Source organism: Canis aureus, chromosome X (assembly GCF_053574225.1).
Source record: "Canis aureus isolate CA01 chromosome X, VMU_Caureus_v.1.0, whole genome shotgun sequence".
NCBI lineage: Eukaryota > Metazoa > Chordata > Mammalia > Carnivora > Canidae > Canis > Canis aureus.
The window spans coordinates 42191709-42207387 of record NC_135649.1 but is presented as its reverse complement, the minus strand read 5'-3'; the positions used below and the strand labels follow the sequence as shown (position 1 = coordinate 42207387).

The 15679-nt window shown below is 39.6% G+C and overlaps 1 protein-coding gene across 6 annotated transcripts in view; it reads right to left on the bottom strand.

The window, feature by feature from the left end:
* The window catches only part of COL4A6 (collagen type IV alpha 6 chain), a 286475-nt gene that overhangs the window by 152185 nt on the left and 118611 nt on the right, over positions 1-15679 (bottom strand). For 5 of the 6 annotated variants that reach the window (XM_077889762.1, XM_077889763.1, XM_077889759.1 and 2 more), the window contains exon 3: positions 2449-2532. The exons of the other annotated variant lie outside the window; for it this stretch is intronic. In XM_077889762.1, the coding sequence (XP_077745888.1) occupies positions 2449-2532 (84 nt within the window). The remainder of the gene's footprint in view (positions 1-2448; positions 2533-15679) is intronic. 6 annotated transcript variants of the gene reach the window in all.

Sequence of the window (15679 nt, the reverse complement as noted above, 5' to 3'; positions counted from 1 at the left end):
ATGTTTGGAACCCAAATGAGAGGGTTCCACTGCCTTCCATCTTCAAAGATCAAAATCTCAGCCAGAGGTTAAATGATGAGGTCATCTTCTGCATGTTTGCCTGGTGTGGGACTACCTTCTGTTCCAATATATAATAAGGTCATTATTGTAGAAATTGGATCTTGAAGTTGTTTGATTATATACATGTTAAAACACAATAAAAACTATTAGCTTTAAAAAAAAAAGTAAATAAAGGCTCTGCACCCCAACCAGCAACTTGGATCTGCTGATTCTCAGTTCCCTGGTTGTGGGGTCTAACCCACCACGCATATCCCCTACAACCTGCCAGGAAATGACTTTTTGTGTCAAACTGCAAATCTCATCTGATTCCGCTTGGGCCACTTTTTTTTCTCTGCAGAGGAAAGGTAAGTCAATAAGAATCACTCATGAAAGTGGATAGAGGACATGTCCAGGAAATTGACAGAAAAAACATACATGTTGAATGAATATGTGGAAAGACACTTAAACTCACATGTAGTCTGGGAAGTGGGATGATTTTCACCCATATTAGGAAAAATATCAAGTGTTGGCAAGGGTGTAGAAGCGTGGGCACTCCTGTACAATGCTGATGGGAGTGTGAATTGGAATATTTTATGAGGTAATTAAACAATAGGTTTGAAAATTAAAAATGTTGATTACCTTGTATCTGGAAATTTGATCCTTAGTACCTATGCTAGAGATAAGTCCAAGAAGGTTAGTTCAAGGATTTTCACTGTAGCACTGCCACTTTTTAAAATAGCAAACATTTGGAAACAGCCTAAGTGTTCATCAAAAGGGAAACGAATGTCTAGATTAAACTATGGGGTAGAGAAAAAGATCTTAAGGACATATTAAATGGCTATTTAAAAAAAACCAAACAAAACAAGGCACAGAATATATACTTATGATTGTATTTTAGGGAAGAAAGACCAGAAAATGAAACTATGTTTATTCATGTTTCTACATATCTCTGAGTATTGTACACAGGAAAAGACTAGAAAGACAACAGAGGGACTGGAGTCTCAGAGGAGACTTCTGCTTCACCTCTATTGCTTGCATATTGTTTAAGAATGTATTCATATATTTATGATAGCACTATCTTTTTTTCTAAAGTGTTTCCTGGTTGAAGATCAGAGGCAAAGGCATGGGCCTTGGTGGCTACAGTGAACATGACTTCTCTGGGAGGCAACAGTAGGTAAAAGTAAATTGACATAAAATCAAAGGACCCAGGTAATAGGTAATAATCTGTCATCAATTTGCTGTGTGACCCTGGGAAGTCATTTTCCTTCTCAGAGTCTGCTTTCTCTGTACAATCAGTGGATAAGATGAGAAGCTCACTAATATACTTTCTGATATTTTAGGATTCTATAAGTCTATGCCTTTAATGTATAATGGGTCTGGTCCCTTTTGATGAGGAGATGGCTTTTTCTCTTCCTTCAAATTCTGGCATAGTTTGATATGTCACTTTACCCCAAATGGAAGATAAAGAAAGAGAAGGTGGAGTGGCCACTCCATTCTCTGTTTGGCTATGTTTTTGAGGGTTTGGTTGATTCATTTATGCTCTCTCTCTCTTTGACAGTGTAAGCGCTTAGGCTTGTTTGAGTATGATCAGAGTGCAGACGCAATGCTGAAAGTCAGAAGACCTGAATTCTACAGAGTGGCCATAAATTCCGGGAACATAAATCATATTTTATTTTTCAAAGATTGAACCCTCTTGAATACTTTTTTCTGAGTGACACTAAAGATGTAGGTTTATTCTGTGAGAATCAGAGGTACAAATCACCTGGTCCAATGTTTCCCATATACATATACAAGGGTTGATGGAGATGCTCTGCCAATGCACAGTGTTCATTGCACTTTGCACAACTTGAGCTGTGCCTTGCAAAGATGGAACAAGATATTGAATATATCCCATAATGTTTTTAAACAAATCCTAAATTTTAATATAATATCTATAAATCTTCCTTTATGTGCAATCTCTTGTATCTTCGAACTTTAAGGGTACCCTGATAACTTGCTTTTTGACAAGTCACACCCCTGGTCTGTAGATAACAAATGGACTGCTTGCTCCCCAGAGGGAAGAACCAAGTAGCTAAAAATGAGCCATGAAAATTTACATGTATATACAGACATTTTCTGGTTCTTCACAACCTAATTGGCTTTTGGAAATACTCCAGATGAAACCTTGAGGGAACACTGACATGAAGTCAACAAAGGAAACCTCTTCCTGGTCCCTCAGAGACCTTGACCAATCTAGTTCTGCCTCTCATCTGGTTAGCAAAGCTCCTTCCAGCTGCTCCTCATCACTTTGCTTGTACCATGAAGTCACAAGAGTAAATTCTAATCAGTTGAATTCTAAAGAAAACACACATGCTCCAGATCGTAACTCCTTTGACTATGTGTCTTTCAGCAATGGAAGAAGCAACTTACTCTCGCTCCTTTCTCAGGAAAGCATTTACAGCCTCCACTGCAGTCTTGGCCACCACATGGCTTTCCATAGGACTTCTTCTCTCCCTATTAAAAGAGAGAGAGAGAGGGAGAGAGAGAAAGTTAGTAAACCATGTGAACCAAGAAGCTATGTAGCCCCAGGGAATCTAACCTTTTGCCACACTCCTCCTAACTAAGTACATTTAGAGTATATTAATCATCTCATTTGATGGTGTCATGTGTCACTTTGGACTTGTGTATTTGGCATTCACTGAGAAAGCAGGAGCTGTAGCAGAGAACTTGAAAGTCAAGTGCTAGAAATGTAATGATAGATGAAAATGGCTACCCTGTACTCTGCTCTCAGAATTGTTCTCCTCAGGCTCTACTTTCAACACATCATTCAAACCTTACAGTAACATCTCTGTGCTCTAGTTAGTCATATCCAAATTCCTCAGTTGGTATCATACAGTATACCCTAAACTGTTCAATTTCCTTTTTTTTCTTATCTGCTTTATGATGATGATGATGACGACGATGACGATGATGATGATGATTACTAGCAGAATTTCTACAAAGCCCCTGCATGACCTGACATGTACTGACCCTCTGTAACCTCATCCTTTCACTGTCTTCCTGGCTCACTCTGCTTCAATCTCACTGGTATTCATTCTATGAAAACTTAAGCCTGTTCCTGCCTCAGGGCCTTTGCCCTTGCTGTTACTTCTGCCTGGAATGCTCTTCCCCTAGATGTTTTTTATTGCTGGCCTCTTTTCATCATCCAGGTCTTTGTTCAATTGTCTACTCTCAGAGAGACCTTTCCTGACTACTCAACCTAAGGCAGCCTGCAGTTACTTCCAATCATATCACTGTGCTATCCTTTCAACATTAAACATTCTTTCTCCCCCCACTAGAATGTAAGCTCCATATAAGTAGTTACCTTATCTATATTGCCCAATGTTTTATCTCCAATGTCTAAAAGAGCAGATGGCACATAGAAATTTTTGAGTACCATCTGAATGGAGCTGGGATTTGAACCCAGGTCTTACTAGTGCCAAAGCCCTGACCTTAACCCTTATGTCTTAGAGTTTTCCAAGTCCTCTGTCTACCAGAGCCTCAATGCAAGGGCTCAAAAAATAAGGAAACTGCCATTCTAACCCTATCCACCTTGGAGGAAAAAACGTAAAACATTAATTCTAACTATTATCTGTAACAAGAACTTTATCTCTGGGATGGATTTAGTATCATCCAACTTTTTTTGTTTAATATTGGCTGTTTTTTTTTTTTCAAAAGAGAAAGGCATATTTATGAGCCTGCCTCGTACTTAATCATTCTTGCCTCTTTGTACTGTGAGTCTTTCCCCAGTTTCCAGGGAGCACTGTGAATTTCTCAGATGGTCTCTTATCTCTTTAGACATTCCCACAACACTTTATCACCACAACACCTCAGTAATAAGGTAGTGATGGCAGAGCTATGACAAAATATTGCTATTTTAGATTCCAAACACCTTCTTGATATGAGATACTTTATCTCTCTTATATGCCTTTGACGTGGTAAGTGCTATTGTACACTTTCCAGTTTGCCCTCCATTTTATGGTATATAGGACAGGCAAGTATTCATTAGGGTGAGATCAAGAGGTTCTGTGGGAGAAGGAAGCAGGGCGGTGGGGAGGGGAGGTGGGCTGGCATAGTGTAAAGAACAGAGACAGACCAGCACTGAACTTCACCTTCACCTATGCTGTCACCTCTGTCTAATGCTGAGTACTATATTTCTTGTGGGTAACAGATAATCTGTATTTGCTTCCACATATATTTCTGTATTTTTCAAGTAGTCTTCAGTGATCATATATAATTAATAAGAAGAAAAACAGTTATGTTACTAAATGATAAAAGTCACAACAGGCATTGCCAGAGCTGAAGTGGTATCCGTCTGGAGCTATGGCCTACTTCCAAACAATGCCTGTTGGGTGTCCCATAAAATTTGTCTATCATGGACCAAAAGTTTCCAGATCACTAGTATGGAGCAAGGCAGCTGGATAAGATAGGGGATGAAATCCCATTCATAGGAGCTGAACAAAACTGTAAGGAAAAGAAGCTAAGGTTTCTTGTGAACTTGGCAGAACAAGGAGGCAAAGACACCCAGCTAACAGACAGGAAGCCATCATTGCCCTCTGTCACTGAGGAAAGTAACCAGAGAAGCCCCACTGGCCACAAGGCAATTTCCTGTAATTCTGGCCCTGGCAGTTTCCCCAGGAGTCTTCAGTTACAGGGAGGTGAGGGGATGGAGGAGGAATGAAAGGAGTGGCTTCCAGGGAACATGACAAGACCAGGCTCTGAGGAAGTTTATTTCCTATCTTGGCTTGTCTGGGGATACTCCAACCCCTGCTCAACCAGGCCACATCACTGGTGTCATTCCCATCCTGGAATGGTCTCTGCTTCCTCTCAAAACCCAATCCCTCCCTACAGCCACAGAAAATCAGAACTGGAAAGGCCCTGAGAGATCATCCAATACAGTCATTCTTTTTTTTTTTTTTTTTTTTTTTATTGGTGTTCAATTTACTAACATACAGAATAACACCCAGTGCCCGTCACCCATTCACTCCCACCCCCCGCCCTCCTCCCCTTCTACCACCCCTAGTTCGTTTCCCAGAGTTAGCAGTCTTTATGTTCTGTCTCCCTTTCTGATATTTCCCACACATTTCTTCTCCCTTCCCTTATTTTCCCTTTCACTATTATTTATATTCCCCAAATGAATGAGAACATATAATGTTTGTCCTTCTCCGACTGACTTACTTCACTCAGCATAATACCCTCCAGTTCCATCCACGTTGAAGCAAATGGTGGGTATTTGTCATTTCTAATGGCTGAGTAATATTCCATTGTATACATAAACCACATCTTCTTTATCCATTCATCTTAAATCTATCAGATCGTCACGCCATTTTTTATTCTAAGTATTTATTGTTCTTTCTTGCTATCCTTAAAGAAAATTCATCGGAATGAGTTATAATAAAGATGTAAACAGTATTTAAAAAAGCACAGATATGCCATAATTCTACAGCAAAGCAAAAAATTAAAGTCATTTATAATGAAACAATATGTATGCCAATATGCAAATGGTCATACATTGCTATGTTAGAAGATGTGACAAAGTTATCAGAGGATAGCAGCTTGGTACAGGATCACTATGAATGGGACCTTCTGAAGCAGAGTGACATTAGGGTGTGGTATTGGTGACTCAAGTACCATGAACACAGTAATAACTCATAGTAAAGTTCTGAAAAAAATTCAATATTTCTTTTGTTTATGGTGTAGTTTTAATCAATAAAAATAAAACCATGAAAAAATTCATCTCAATATGTAAAATGTGGTTATGTTTTGGGCTCAGGCATTTATAAACAGGGTTTTCACTTCCACGAATGTCCAGAGGTCCTCTAAATGTAGGGCAAAATACAAGACAATTTTTCATACTGTGCAGGACGCCTATCATTCCTGGCTCCTACCGAAGAGCCATCCACCAATCATTTTAACAACACAAACCGCCCTCACAATTTCCAAAATACCTCCACAGGGTAAGGCACTTCTGGTAAGAACTAGAAATCTAATCCACATCACTCATTTTCCAGCTAATAACACTGAAAGAAATAACTTTGGTCCAGGTCACACTGTTAGTGAGTGAACCATCACACTTCTGATCCTAATTCCATATATGTCCCACTGTTCCATACCTCTCAAGGCCAAGTTCAAGTTCCATTTCTTCCATGAGCACTCCAGCTCAGTAAAAAGACACAGCAGGCACTACATGCCCCCACCCATTGGGCAAGTGTCACCTGTTGCTGTGGGACCATCCTTGCAATGTTTCCTAGGTTGCATGGTTGAGAGTCTTGTTTCCTCAACCAAACAATAACATTGATAAGGGAAAGGCCAACCTATTTTACTTCTTTATATATTCCCACAGTGTTAGAGGGGCAACCTATGTTCTAGCCATTACCTGAGGCAGTATACCTTAGATAAGTTTATAAGTTCTGGAGTCAATGTGTACAGGTTTATATCCCAGCCTAGTTGGGATTGATCTTAGACAAGTTACTTAAAATGGCAAATGGAAATGGTGACAATATCTACTGTCTAAGAGTTGACTGAATGATTCAATAAGATAAAGCATTCAAAGTACAGTGCCTGGCTCACTGTAAGCACTCGGTGTCAGCTATTATTATTATTATTACACTAATATTAGCTATGTCACACTCTTCGGCATTCCTGTAATACCCTGGCCTCTCTCTGGAGCTGAGTCAAGTGCTATGCAATGAATATATCCATGCCAGTTTGTCTATCCAGTCAGCTTGGTTGGGACATCCATTTGGATTTGTTGATGTCTGTATATAATTGGTTGTTTAATATTTTTAATAGCACCAGTATCACATCTATCCATTTGCTGATGCTGGTTCTTTGTTCAAAATGCCTTCCCTACCCTGTTTTCCCATTTATCACAAACCAAACTTCTATGCATTCTTCAAAACCCAGCTCAAACACCAACGTCTTGGTGAAGAAACCCCCCACCCCTGCTGCCCCAACACCAATTTTCCCCTCTCAGCAATTTCAGGCTGAAGTTTTTACTCCCTCCTCTTTGCTAATGGTGATTTGCCATATTTGATTCAGTTCATTTGGTTCTGCCATCAGACTGCTAATGGAACTCTGTTTTATTCTTCTCTGTAGCCCTTACACAAGCAGGTACTCAAGTAAAGAACTGTGAAATAATTGCTCTCAGGACAATGGACTTAGAAGTGTTAGACTGGCTCCACTTAGGATCTTCCTTCTCCCTCTGGTTTTCTGAAATATAGATTTACATCACAGTTTTCCTTCCAGAAGCCAGTATGTTTCTCCAGGCATCACCAGTGCTTTCTGTCAGGAGTGGTGGCAGGGATGACAATGACACAAAAGGTAACCCAGGAAGCAAGAGATGTAATGTAAGAATGAAAGAACAGCTTAGTTGGACTGAATGGTCAGCAAAAGTGAGTTATTCTTGTGAGCGATTCCTCCAGAAGCTTCAATCACAGAAAACTGGCTGTGCAACATTTTGACTATTCAGTCCACAAATATGTATTAATCATCACTCTGTGTTAGGTATTGTGCTAGACATGGGAGCTAGAGACTGTATCATACAACCACAGGTGAAACTAAATCCCTGCTGTTATGGTGTCTGCAATCCAGAGGGGGAGACAAACAGTAAACAAAGAAACACTGCATCCATATTTTTCAGATGGTACGTGTTATGGAGGAAAATAAAGCAGGGTAAGAAGGACATGAAGTGTTGTAGTCAGGTTATTTTATATAGGAAAGTTCAGGGAAGGTTTTCTTCATATGGGAACTTCTGAGCAGAGAATAGTGTTTCTTTTAAACATGGTCCTTGGGCCAGTGTCATTAGCCCTAGAAATGTAAATCACTGATTTGGATTTGGGTACTGTAAATCCAAAAATGTTGCAAACGTAAATCACTGCCCCCTCCTAGAGCTAATCAATCATAAAATTCAGAGTGCGGCCCAGCAATCTGTGTTTTAACAAGCACTTCAGGTGATTCTGCTGCACAGAAAATTTTAAGAACCCTGCTATAGAAAATGAGGAAGTGAGCTAGGTAGTTAATCTGGGGTAAGAGCTTTCCAGGCAAAGGGAAGAGCAAGAGCAAAGGCGGTAGATGAGAGAATATACTTGATGTTTTGGCTGAGCAGCAAGGAGGTCAGAGTGCTGGAATGGAGTAAAGGGAATAGAAATGATGATGAGGTCAGAGATGTAGTAGAAGCCAGATCATGAAAGATTTTAGAGAACACTGTAAGAACTTTGCCTTTGGAAACAAATGAGCAAAGGGAAAAGAGAGGCAGAGAGACGAATCAAAATACAGATTCTTAATGCTGATGGTCACCAGAGAGGAGGTGGGTGGGGGGATGGGGGAAACAGGTGAGGGGCTGAAGGAGTGAAGTTGTTGTGATGAGCAGCAGGTGTTGTATGAAGTGTTGAATCGCTATATTGTACACCTGAAACCAATATTACACCGTATGTTAACTAACTGGAATATAAATAAAAACTTTAAAAAATGGTTTTGAGCCCAGGAATGACATCTCCTGTTGGAGGAGCTGGCTCTGAGTGGAAGGTCAAGAATTCTGATTTTGAGGGCACCTGGGTGGCTCAATCTGTTAAGCATCTGCCTTTGGGTCAGGTCATGATCTTGGGGTCCTGGGATCGATCCCCACATAAGGCTCCCTGCTCAGCAAGGATTTTTCTTTTCTCCCTCCTTCTTCTCCTCCCCTCCCTCACCTGTGTTCTCTTTCTTTCTCTCTCTCCTCTCTCTTTCTCTCTCTCAATTAAATAAAATCTTAATACATTTAAGAATTCTGGTTTTGAGATGTCTATTAGACATCTAAGTGGAGAAATCAGATAGCTAGTAGATTCCATAGTCTAGCTACCTATGGAATCTGGAGTCCCAGGAAGAATGGCTACCTTGGATATATACATGTGGTGCTTTAGTCAGTACAGAATCAACTATGCTTTGGTAACAAACTACAAATCTCAGTGGTTTAAGACAGCTAAGATTTTTTTTTCCTGTCACGATCCAATGAGGGGTAGGCAGGTCTCCTTAGTGGCCTTTTTTCCAAGGTGACTTGGATTTTCAAGCTGCTTCTGTGTAGCAACTTCACTATCTCAGATGCTTATACTTTCTCTGAATTTCCCCCTACTGTGCTCATATTCCCCTTTGCAAGAACTAGACACAGTGCATGACCCAAGAGCATGGAAAGTAGGAGAGAACAGGGATTATTTGGTGAGCACCATCTAGCCACAATTGGTATGTATATAAAGACACAAGACTAGTGATACTCCTAAGGGAGTAAATGTAGGGAAAGAGTGACAGACTGTGCTAAATTGTTGATAAGTCAAGTAAAATGAGGGATGAGAACATACCAATGAATTTAGCAATGTGATAATCTGGACCACAGCAATTTCAGGAAGGAGAACAAGGGAAATGTGGTAGGACTGCAAGGCAGCTCTAAGGACCCACTTGAGGTTAGTGGTCATGAACTTAAAGGAACAGCAGTTATCAATATTGTGAAGTTTTCTTTAGCCTTGTTCAGCCATGTGGGTGCAGATGCAGATTACTGGAAGAATTTGATTTAATCAAAGTTGGGTTCTGCTAGGTGAGAATGATAAAGGACAAGAAAGGCAGGGGATTCAAAGGCATGCAGAAAAAAGGAATTATTAATGGTGGACCATGGAATCTAGACTTCCTAAGAAGGGAAGTGAGTGCAGGCAGGGAGTGGGTAAGGGGCAGTGAAAAAGGTAGTAGAATCAATGGATGATTGATCCCGGTGAAGTTGAAGAAATGTGTGGGTTTTAGAATTGTGACTGGATCTTGGAAGAAAGAAGAGGTGGTTCTACAGAGAGCCCTGTTAACAGGTGCCTCAGCCCTGTTAATTCTCTCCATAGTGGAAAATGAGATTCCCCTTCGAATATAATAAATTACTCTTTGAGGTAACCCAGTAAATGGTTGAAATGGTTGCTCAATCCTGATTTCATACAACATAACAGAACTATTTGTTTTCATAACACGAGGTTTCTTCAAAACACCTTTCACACCAACTCTCATTTGATTTCCTACCACAAGTCTGAAATGGGTATGTCAGATATACAGGTATGTGTAGGAACATACATCCACATACAGTATTACATTGATTTCTTCATATCTTCAACTACCCTCCTAGACAGTAAGTTCTTCTGACATTGAAGACTTTGGTTTATTCACCATAAGGCAAATCAATTTAAAACCAACCCTCTAAGCCTCAATGTTGTCATCTATAAAATAGGGATAGTATTTTACTTCACAGGGCTTTGTGAGGTTAGAGATGATTCCCCTAGCAAAATGCCTGGCACATCTAGTATGCTCAACATATGTTAGCTGGTATTTATAGTTATGGTATCCAGTACTGTGCCTGCCATACCCCACGGGTGCCTACTCAATGATTGATTTGCATTTTCATTTATTTTTTTTATTTTTTTAAAGATTTTACTTATTTATTCATGAGAGACAGAGAGAGGCAGAGACACAAGCAGAGGGAGAAGCAGGCTCCATGCAGGGAGCCTGATATGGGACTCGATCCTGGGACCCCAGGATCACGCCCTGAGCCAAAGGCAGACGCTCAACCACTGAGGCACCTAGGCATCCCTGATTTGCATTTTCAAAATTAGGAAATGGAGGCTCAACTGTTAGTGACTTCCTTGATATAGGAAGTTCAGTGTCAGAGTTGGGATAAGTACTCTGGTGTCCTCACTGTCTATTTTGTTTTTTGTTTTTTCCCCCATCAGACTCACTGCTACTAGTTTCAGGAATTAGTCTGAAATTGAGGAGTCAGGAAATGAAAAAAAAAAAGGGTCAAGAAAGAGGTGTCCTTTTCCTTCTTTTGCATTTTTTAACATTGTTTTATTTACTTTACAATATTAGTTGTACCATTTCTATACTTTATAAACAACCTTCATATATGTTTCTCAAATATTTTTGGAACATACAAAAGAAGTTTTATATGTCCTTTTTTCAGATTAAAATAAATCTGAATCTCAGAGAGCTGGTGTTACTTGCTAGTTAAGTTACAAAGCAAAGACTCAAAGCCAGGGCTTCTCTTTTTAGTGCACAGCTAAACTTCTAAAAGGGAAAAGTGATACAAGACACTGAAGTGCCATTTTTCCAGTTGTGGGTGGTCTCAGGGCCCAGAAACCCAGAGAGGCCTCTTTGGATGGATCAAATCTATTTTCGGGGCCACATTCATGACAATGACTAGTGCTTTTCTACCAAGCCATGGGCCTTTAGCATCAGTCTAGGTTTCTGAACTTTATGCTAATAATACAGAGAGCCTGTCTTTACTTTGAGAAATTTTAAAACAAAACCTGTTCGTTGAAATTTACATATATACACACATTAAACCAAGCTGAGTCTTGTCCCGTATTTAGCGTGCTTTTGCCTTTTAAGAACAGCTCCCGGGGATCCCTGGGTGGCTCAGTGGTTTAGCGCCTGCCTTTGGCCCCGGGAGTGATCTTGGAGTCCGGGAATCAAGTCCCACATTGGGCTCCCTGCATGGAGCCTACTTCTCCCTCTGCCTGTGTGTCTGCCTCTCTCTGTGTGTCTCTCATGAATAAATAAATAAAATATTAAAAAAACAGCTCCCTCTGATTTTATGAATGAAAGGCTCTGAGGAAAGAAGGAAGTGATCTGTGGGAGTTGGCTCCCTACCAGGTGGAACTTATCACCCACACTTTATTTTAAGGAAGAAGCTGATACCAGACATTACTGAGTAGTTCAGGAAGGCATTTCCCTCCAACATCTGTCTGTGTTCACAAACATACACAAACACAACTAATGGGGGTAGCGGGTAGGCAGGAAAACAGCCATGCTGGATTTCACTTGGAAAAACCCTAGCCAGCCAGAATGAACCAAGGCCTGCGGGGATGTACTGTTCAGTTAGACCTTGAAATGAATTTGCCAAGCAAATGCTTAACACACAAATAGACAAACTAAATGTTGTCCATAATGTTCTTAAAATAGATGCCTCCCTTTCCCTTGCCAGTAAGTACTTACCAAGCAGCTGTTGAAAGAACAGCATTTCCTAGGGCCAGTCACTAGAAGCAGGTGAGGAATCTTTAAGCTTTAAGGCTGGAAAGGGCCTATGGATGAGAGGTCCCACAGATCACACGTAGGGTGACCATATTTAGCAAACAAAATACCAAAAGCTAAGTTAAATTTGAATTTCAGATAAAGGAAACACTTTTTATAAGCATGTCCCCAGTTAGCATAAATATGTTCCATGCAGTATTTGGGATACACTTAAATGAAAAACCTATTTGTTATTTATCTGAAAATTAAGTTTAACTGTATGTCCTATTTTTTTTTAATTTGGAAATCCTACAAGTGGCACATGATATCACAAACTTGTGTGACATGGTCGGTTATAAGGTGTGTTAAAGGAATTGCTAGTACCAATATTTAAGGTACAAACTCTGCAATGTACTTTTTAGAAAATTAAGAGGGTACTCAAGTTTCTGTGATTGGGTTACTCTTCCTCATTTGCATTCTAATATCCAAAGCAAGAAGTAAAGGTAGAGTTATAACTGATAATGCGAGGATTAGATTTATTCATTTGCTCAAAGAATATTTATTGAGTGCCAGGCATTGAGATAGGTAGTGGGAATATGATGATAAAAACATTGAATATGACTTGTACAGGAATGTTCATAGGGTTTTATTAATAATAACCCTAAAGTGGAAAGAGCTCAAAGTTCCACCAGTGGGTGAATGGGTAAACAAATTGTAGTATATTTGTATAATAGGACATTATTCAAAAATAAAAAAAACGAACAAACTATTGACATGTAACTGCATGGATGAGTCTCACAGATATTATATAAGCCAGACTTTTAAGAGCACATTTAGCATAAATCTATTTACACAAAGCTCTAGAGTAGGCAAAGCAAGTTTGAGAGAAAAGAAATCATTATAGTGGTTATCTCTGCAGGGGTGGGAGGGTGAAGTTGACTCAGGAGTAAAAGGGTGCTTTCTGGGAAGGCAGACATGTTCTATATTTTGTTTAGAGTGATGTTTATGAGTGTACACATTTGTCAAAACTCATGAAAGCATATGGTTTTTAAAAAACATTTTTAAAGTTTTGTTTATTTTTAGAAATAGAGAAAGAGTGTGCGTACACATGCACACAAGCAAGGGGGTGGCGCGGCAGAGGGAGAGGAAAAAAATCTCAAGCAGACTCCCTACTGAGCATAAATCCTGATGTGGGGCTCGATCAATCTCACAGCCCTGAGATCACGATCTGAGCCAAAATGAAGAGTTGAACGTTTAACCAACTGAGCTACCCAGGTACCTGAAAGTATATGTTTATAATCTGTACTTTTCATTGTTTGTAAACAATAACTCAGTTTAAAAAAATATAGTCCCCCACTATCATGGAGCTATATTCTCATATGGAATACAGATGAATACTTATACAAATACTCAAAGAATAATAATTGTGAAAAGTGTGACAGAGAAAAACAAGGTGTTAGGAAAATCTGCAATGTTTAAGTCATTAAGACATAAACATTATGCTTTCATTCACTGAAGACTTACTGAGCACCTACCCTGTGCTAGGCACTGGATTATACCCTGAGAGTATACTGTTAAATAAAACAGACTTCCTTCTTTGCTGTATATTCCTGTAGAAGAGACAGGCATTGGGAGAGTAAACAATAATCTTTTCATCAAAACTGTGTTATATGATACAAAGGACACCAACAGAAGGACATGAGGGCATATAATAGGGCACTTGGCCTCCATGGTGGGATCAGTAAAGATTTATCTAAGAAAGTATAGTTTAACTAAGGTCCGAAGAATGAGATGGCATGAATTAAGTCAAGGAATGGGAGTGAGGCAGAGGATCTTCCAGGCAGAGGAGACAATATGGGCATATGCCCTGTGGTGAAAGAGAGCATGGCATGTATGGGAACATAAAGAAAGCCAGAGTGACTGAAAGAAGAAAGTAGAGGTGAGAGTGACATAAGATGATTCTATACAGGCAGAGAAATGCCTGCTCATATAGAGTCTTGAAGACCATGTTAGGGAGGTCAGTTTTTATCCTCAGAGCAACAAGAAGTCACTGAATAATTTTAAAGAAGGAAATAACTTGATCAGATTGATATTTGAGAAAAAAATGTTCTAATGGCAGTAAGGATCATGGACAGGAGGGGCAGGGAGACCAATTAAGAGATCGTTGAAGTGGTGGTGGCCTGAACCAGAGTTATGGAGGCTGGATGGGGAGAAGTGAGTGGCTCTAAGACATAATTAAATAGAGGGAGCATGGCTGGAAAGGGACAAGACTAGAACCAAGGCTTTCTTACACCAAACCCACTTCACTGACTTGAGGACAACCTTTAATGCACATCAGCTGTGTATCAAGGCACTCTGTTGGACACTATTGAAAAAGACAAATAGGGATGCCTGGGTGGCTCAGTGGTTGAGCCTCTGTCTTTGGCTCAGGTCGTGATCCTGGGATCCAGGATCGAGTCCCATGTTGGGCTCTCCGCCAGAAGCCTGCTTCTCCCTCTGCCTGTGTTTCTGCCTCTCTGTGTCTCTCATGAATAAATAAATAAAATCTTAAAAAAATGAAAAAGACAAATATTTAGAAAACATTTATTGTACTCGAGGAACTTAAAACCTAATGTAAGAGTAACTATAATCTAAAGACCAAAGTGAAAAGTATCATTGGAAAAGGTAAAGAGATACCTTTCTAGAACTTAGATGCTATGCTATGTTCTGTCTTCTCTCAAAAACCTTTGATAATTCCTTCTTACCTGCAAAGTTGCAAAGCTCAAAATCCAAGTAGAACATTTAAAGGCCCTTCTAGATCAGGCTCAACTGACCATTGCAGACCCACCTATCACTTCGATTATTCCATTTCCTGAGGTCTATTTATCAGAGGATCCATTTTAATGAAATGCTTCCCATATCCCATCAATTTCTTTGAAAATTCCAGTCACATCCTTTCTTTTCCTTTTCTGAAACAATTTCAGTGAGATATAATTCATATATGATACATTTACACATGCTTTCTTAAATGTCATCTCTTTTCCAATAATAGCACTATTTTTGTTGCATTATGGTGTTCATTGTCCACTCTAATAGCTTTCCCTTTTGATTACTTCATATAAATTGTGATGATAGTTTTTAAAATAATAATACACAAGATTATTTTGAGTGGTTAGGCTGATCCTCAGATTTTCCTCAGCTGTGCAATGCATGGTAAGGCTTCATATCCTCCTACTTTTTGTGAGCCTACTCTTGTTATTAGACCTTAGGTATACAGTGTCATGGGCTTTAGTGGTTTAACCCAGAGCCTTATTATTCATTTATAGAATGTCTTTAGGAAAATTTTTCCAAGGATTTGAAAACAAAATACTTTAGGGTTTCTGGTTGGGAGCCTAAGTTAGGATGGAAGAGTTGATAAGCTCTCTAAGATTCAAACCTACAGAAATAGGAAGGATTGGGACTTCTAGGACAGAGGCTGCATCTTGTTGGAAATACTCTGACAGACAGACTCATCTGTTATCAAGTCCAAATGATCAAGTACACTGCCATTTCTTTATTTTGTACTAGAGGAAGGGAGTCTAACAAATGCCCAGGTAAGATGGATGGTAAGTCCATGTGGAGTTTACCAGCAGTA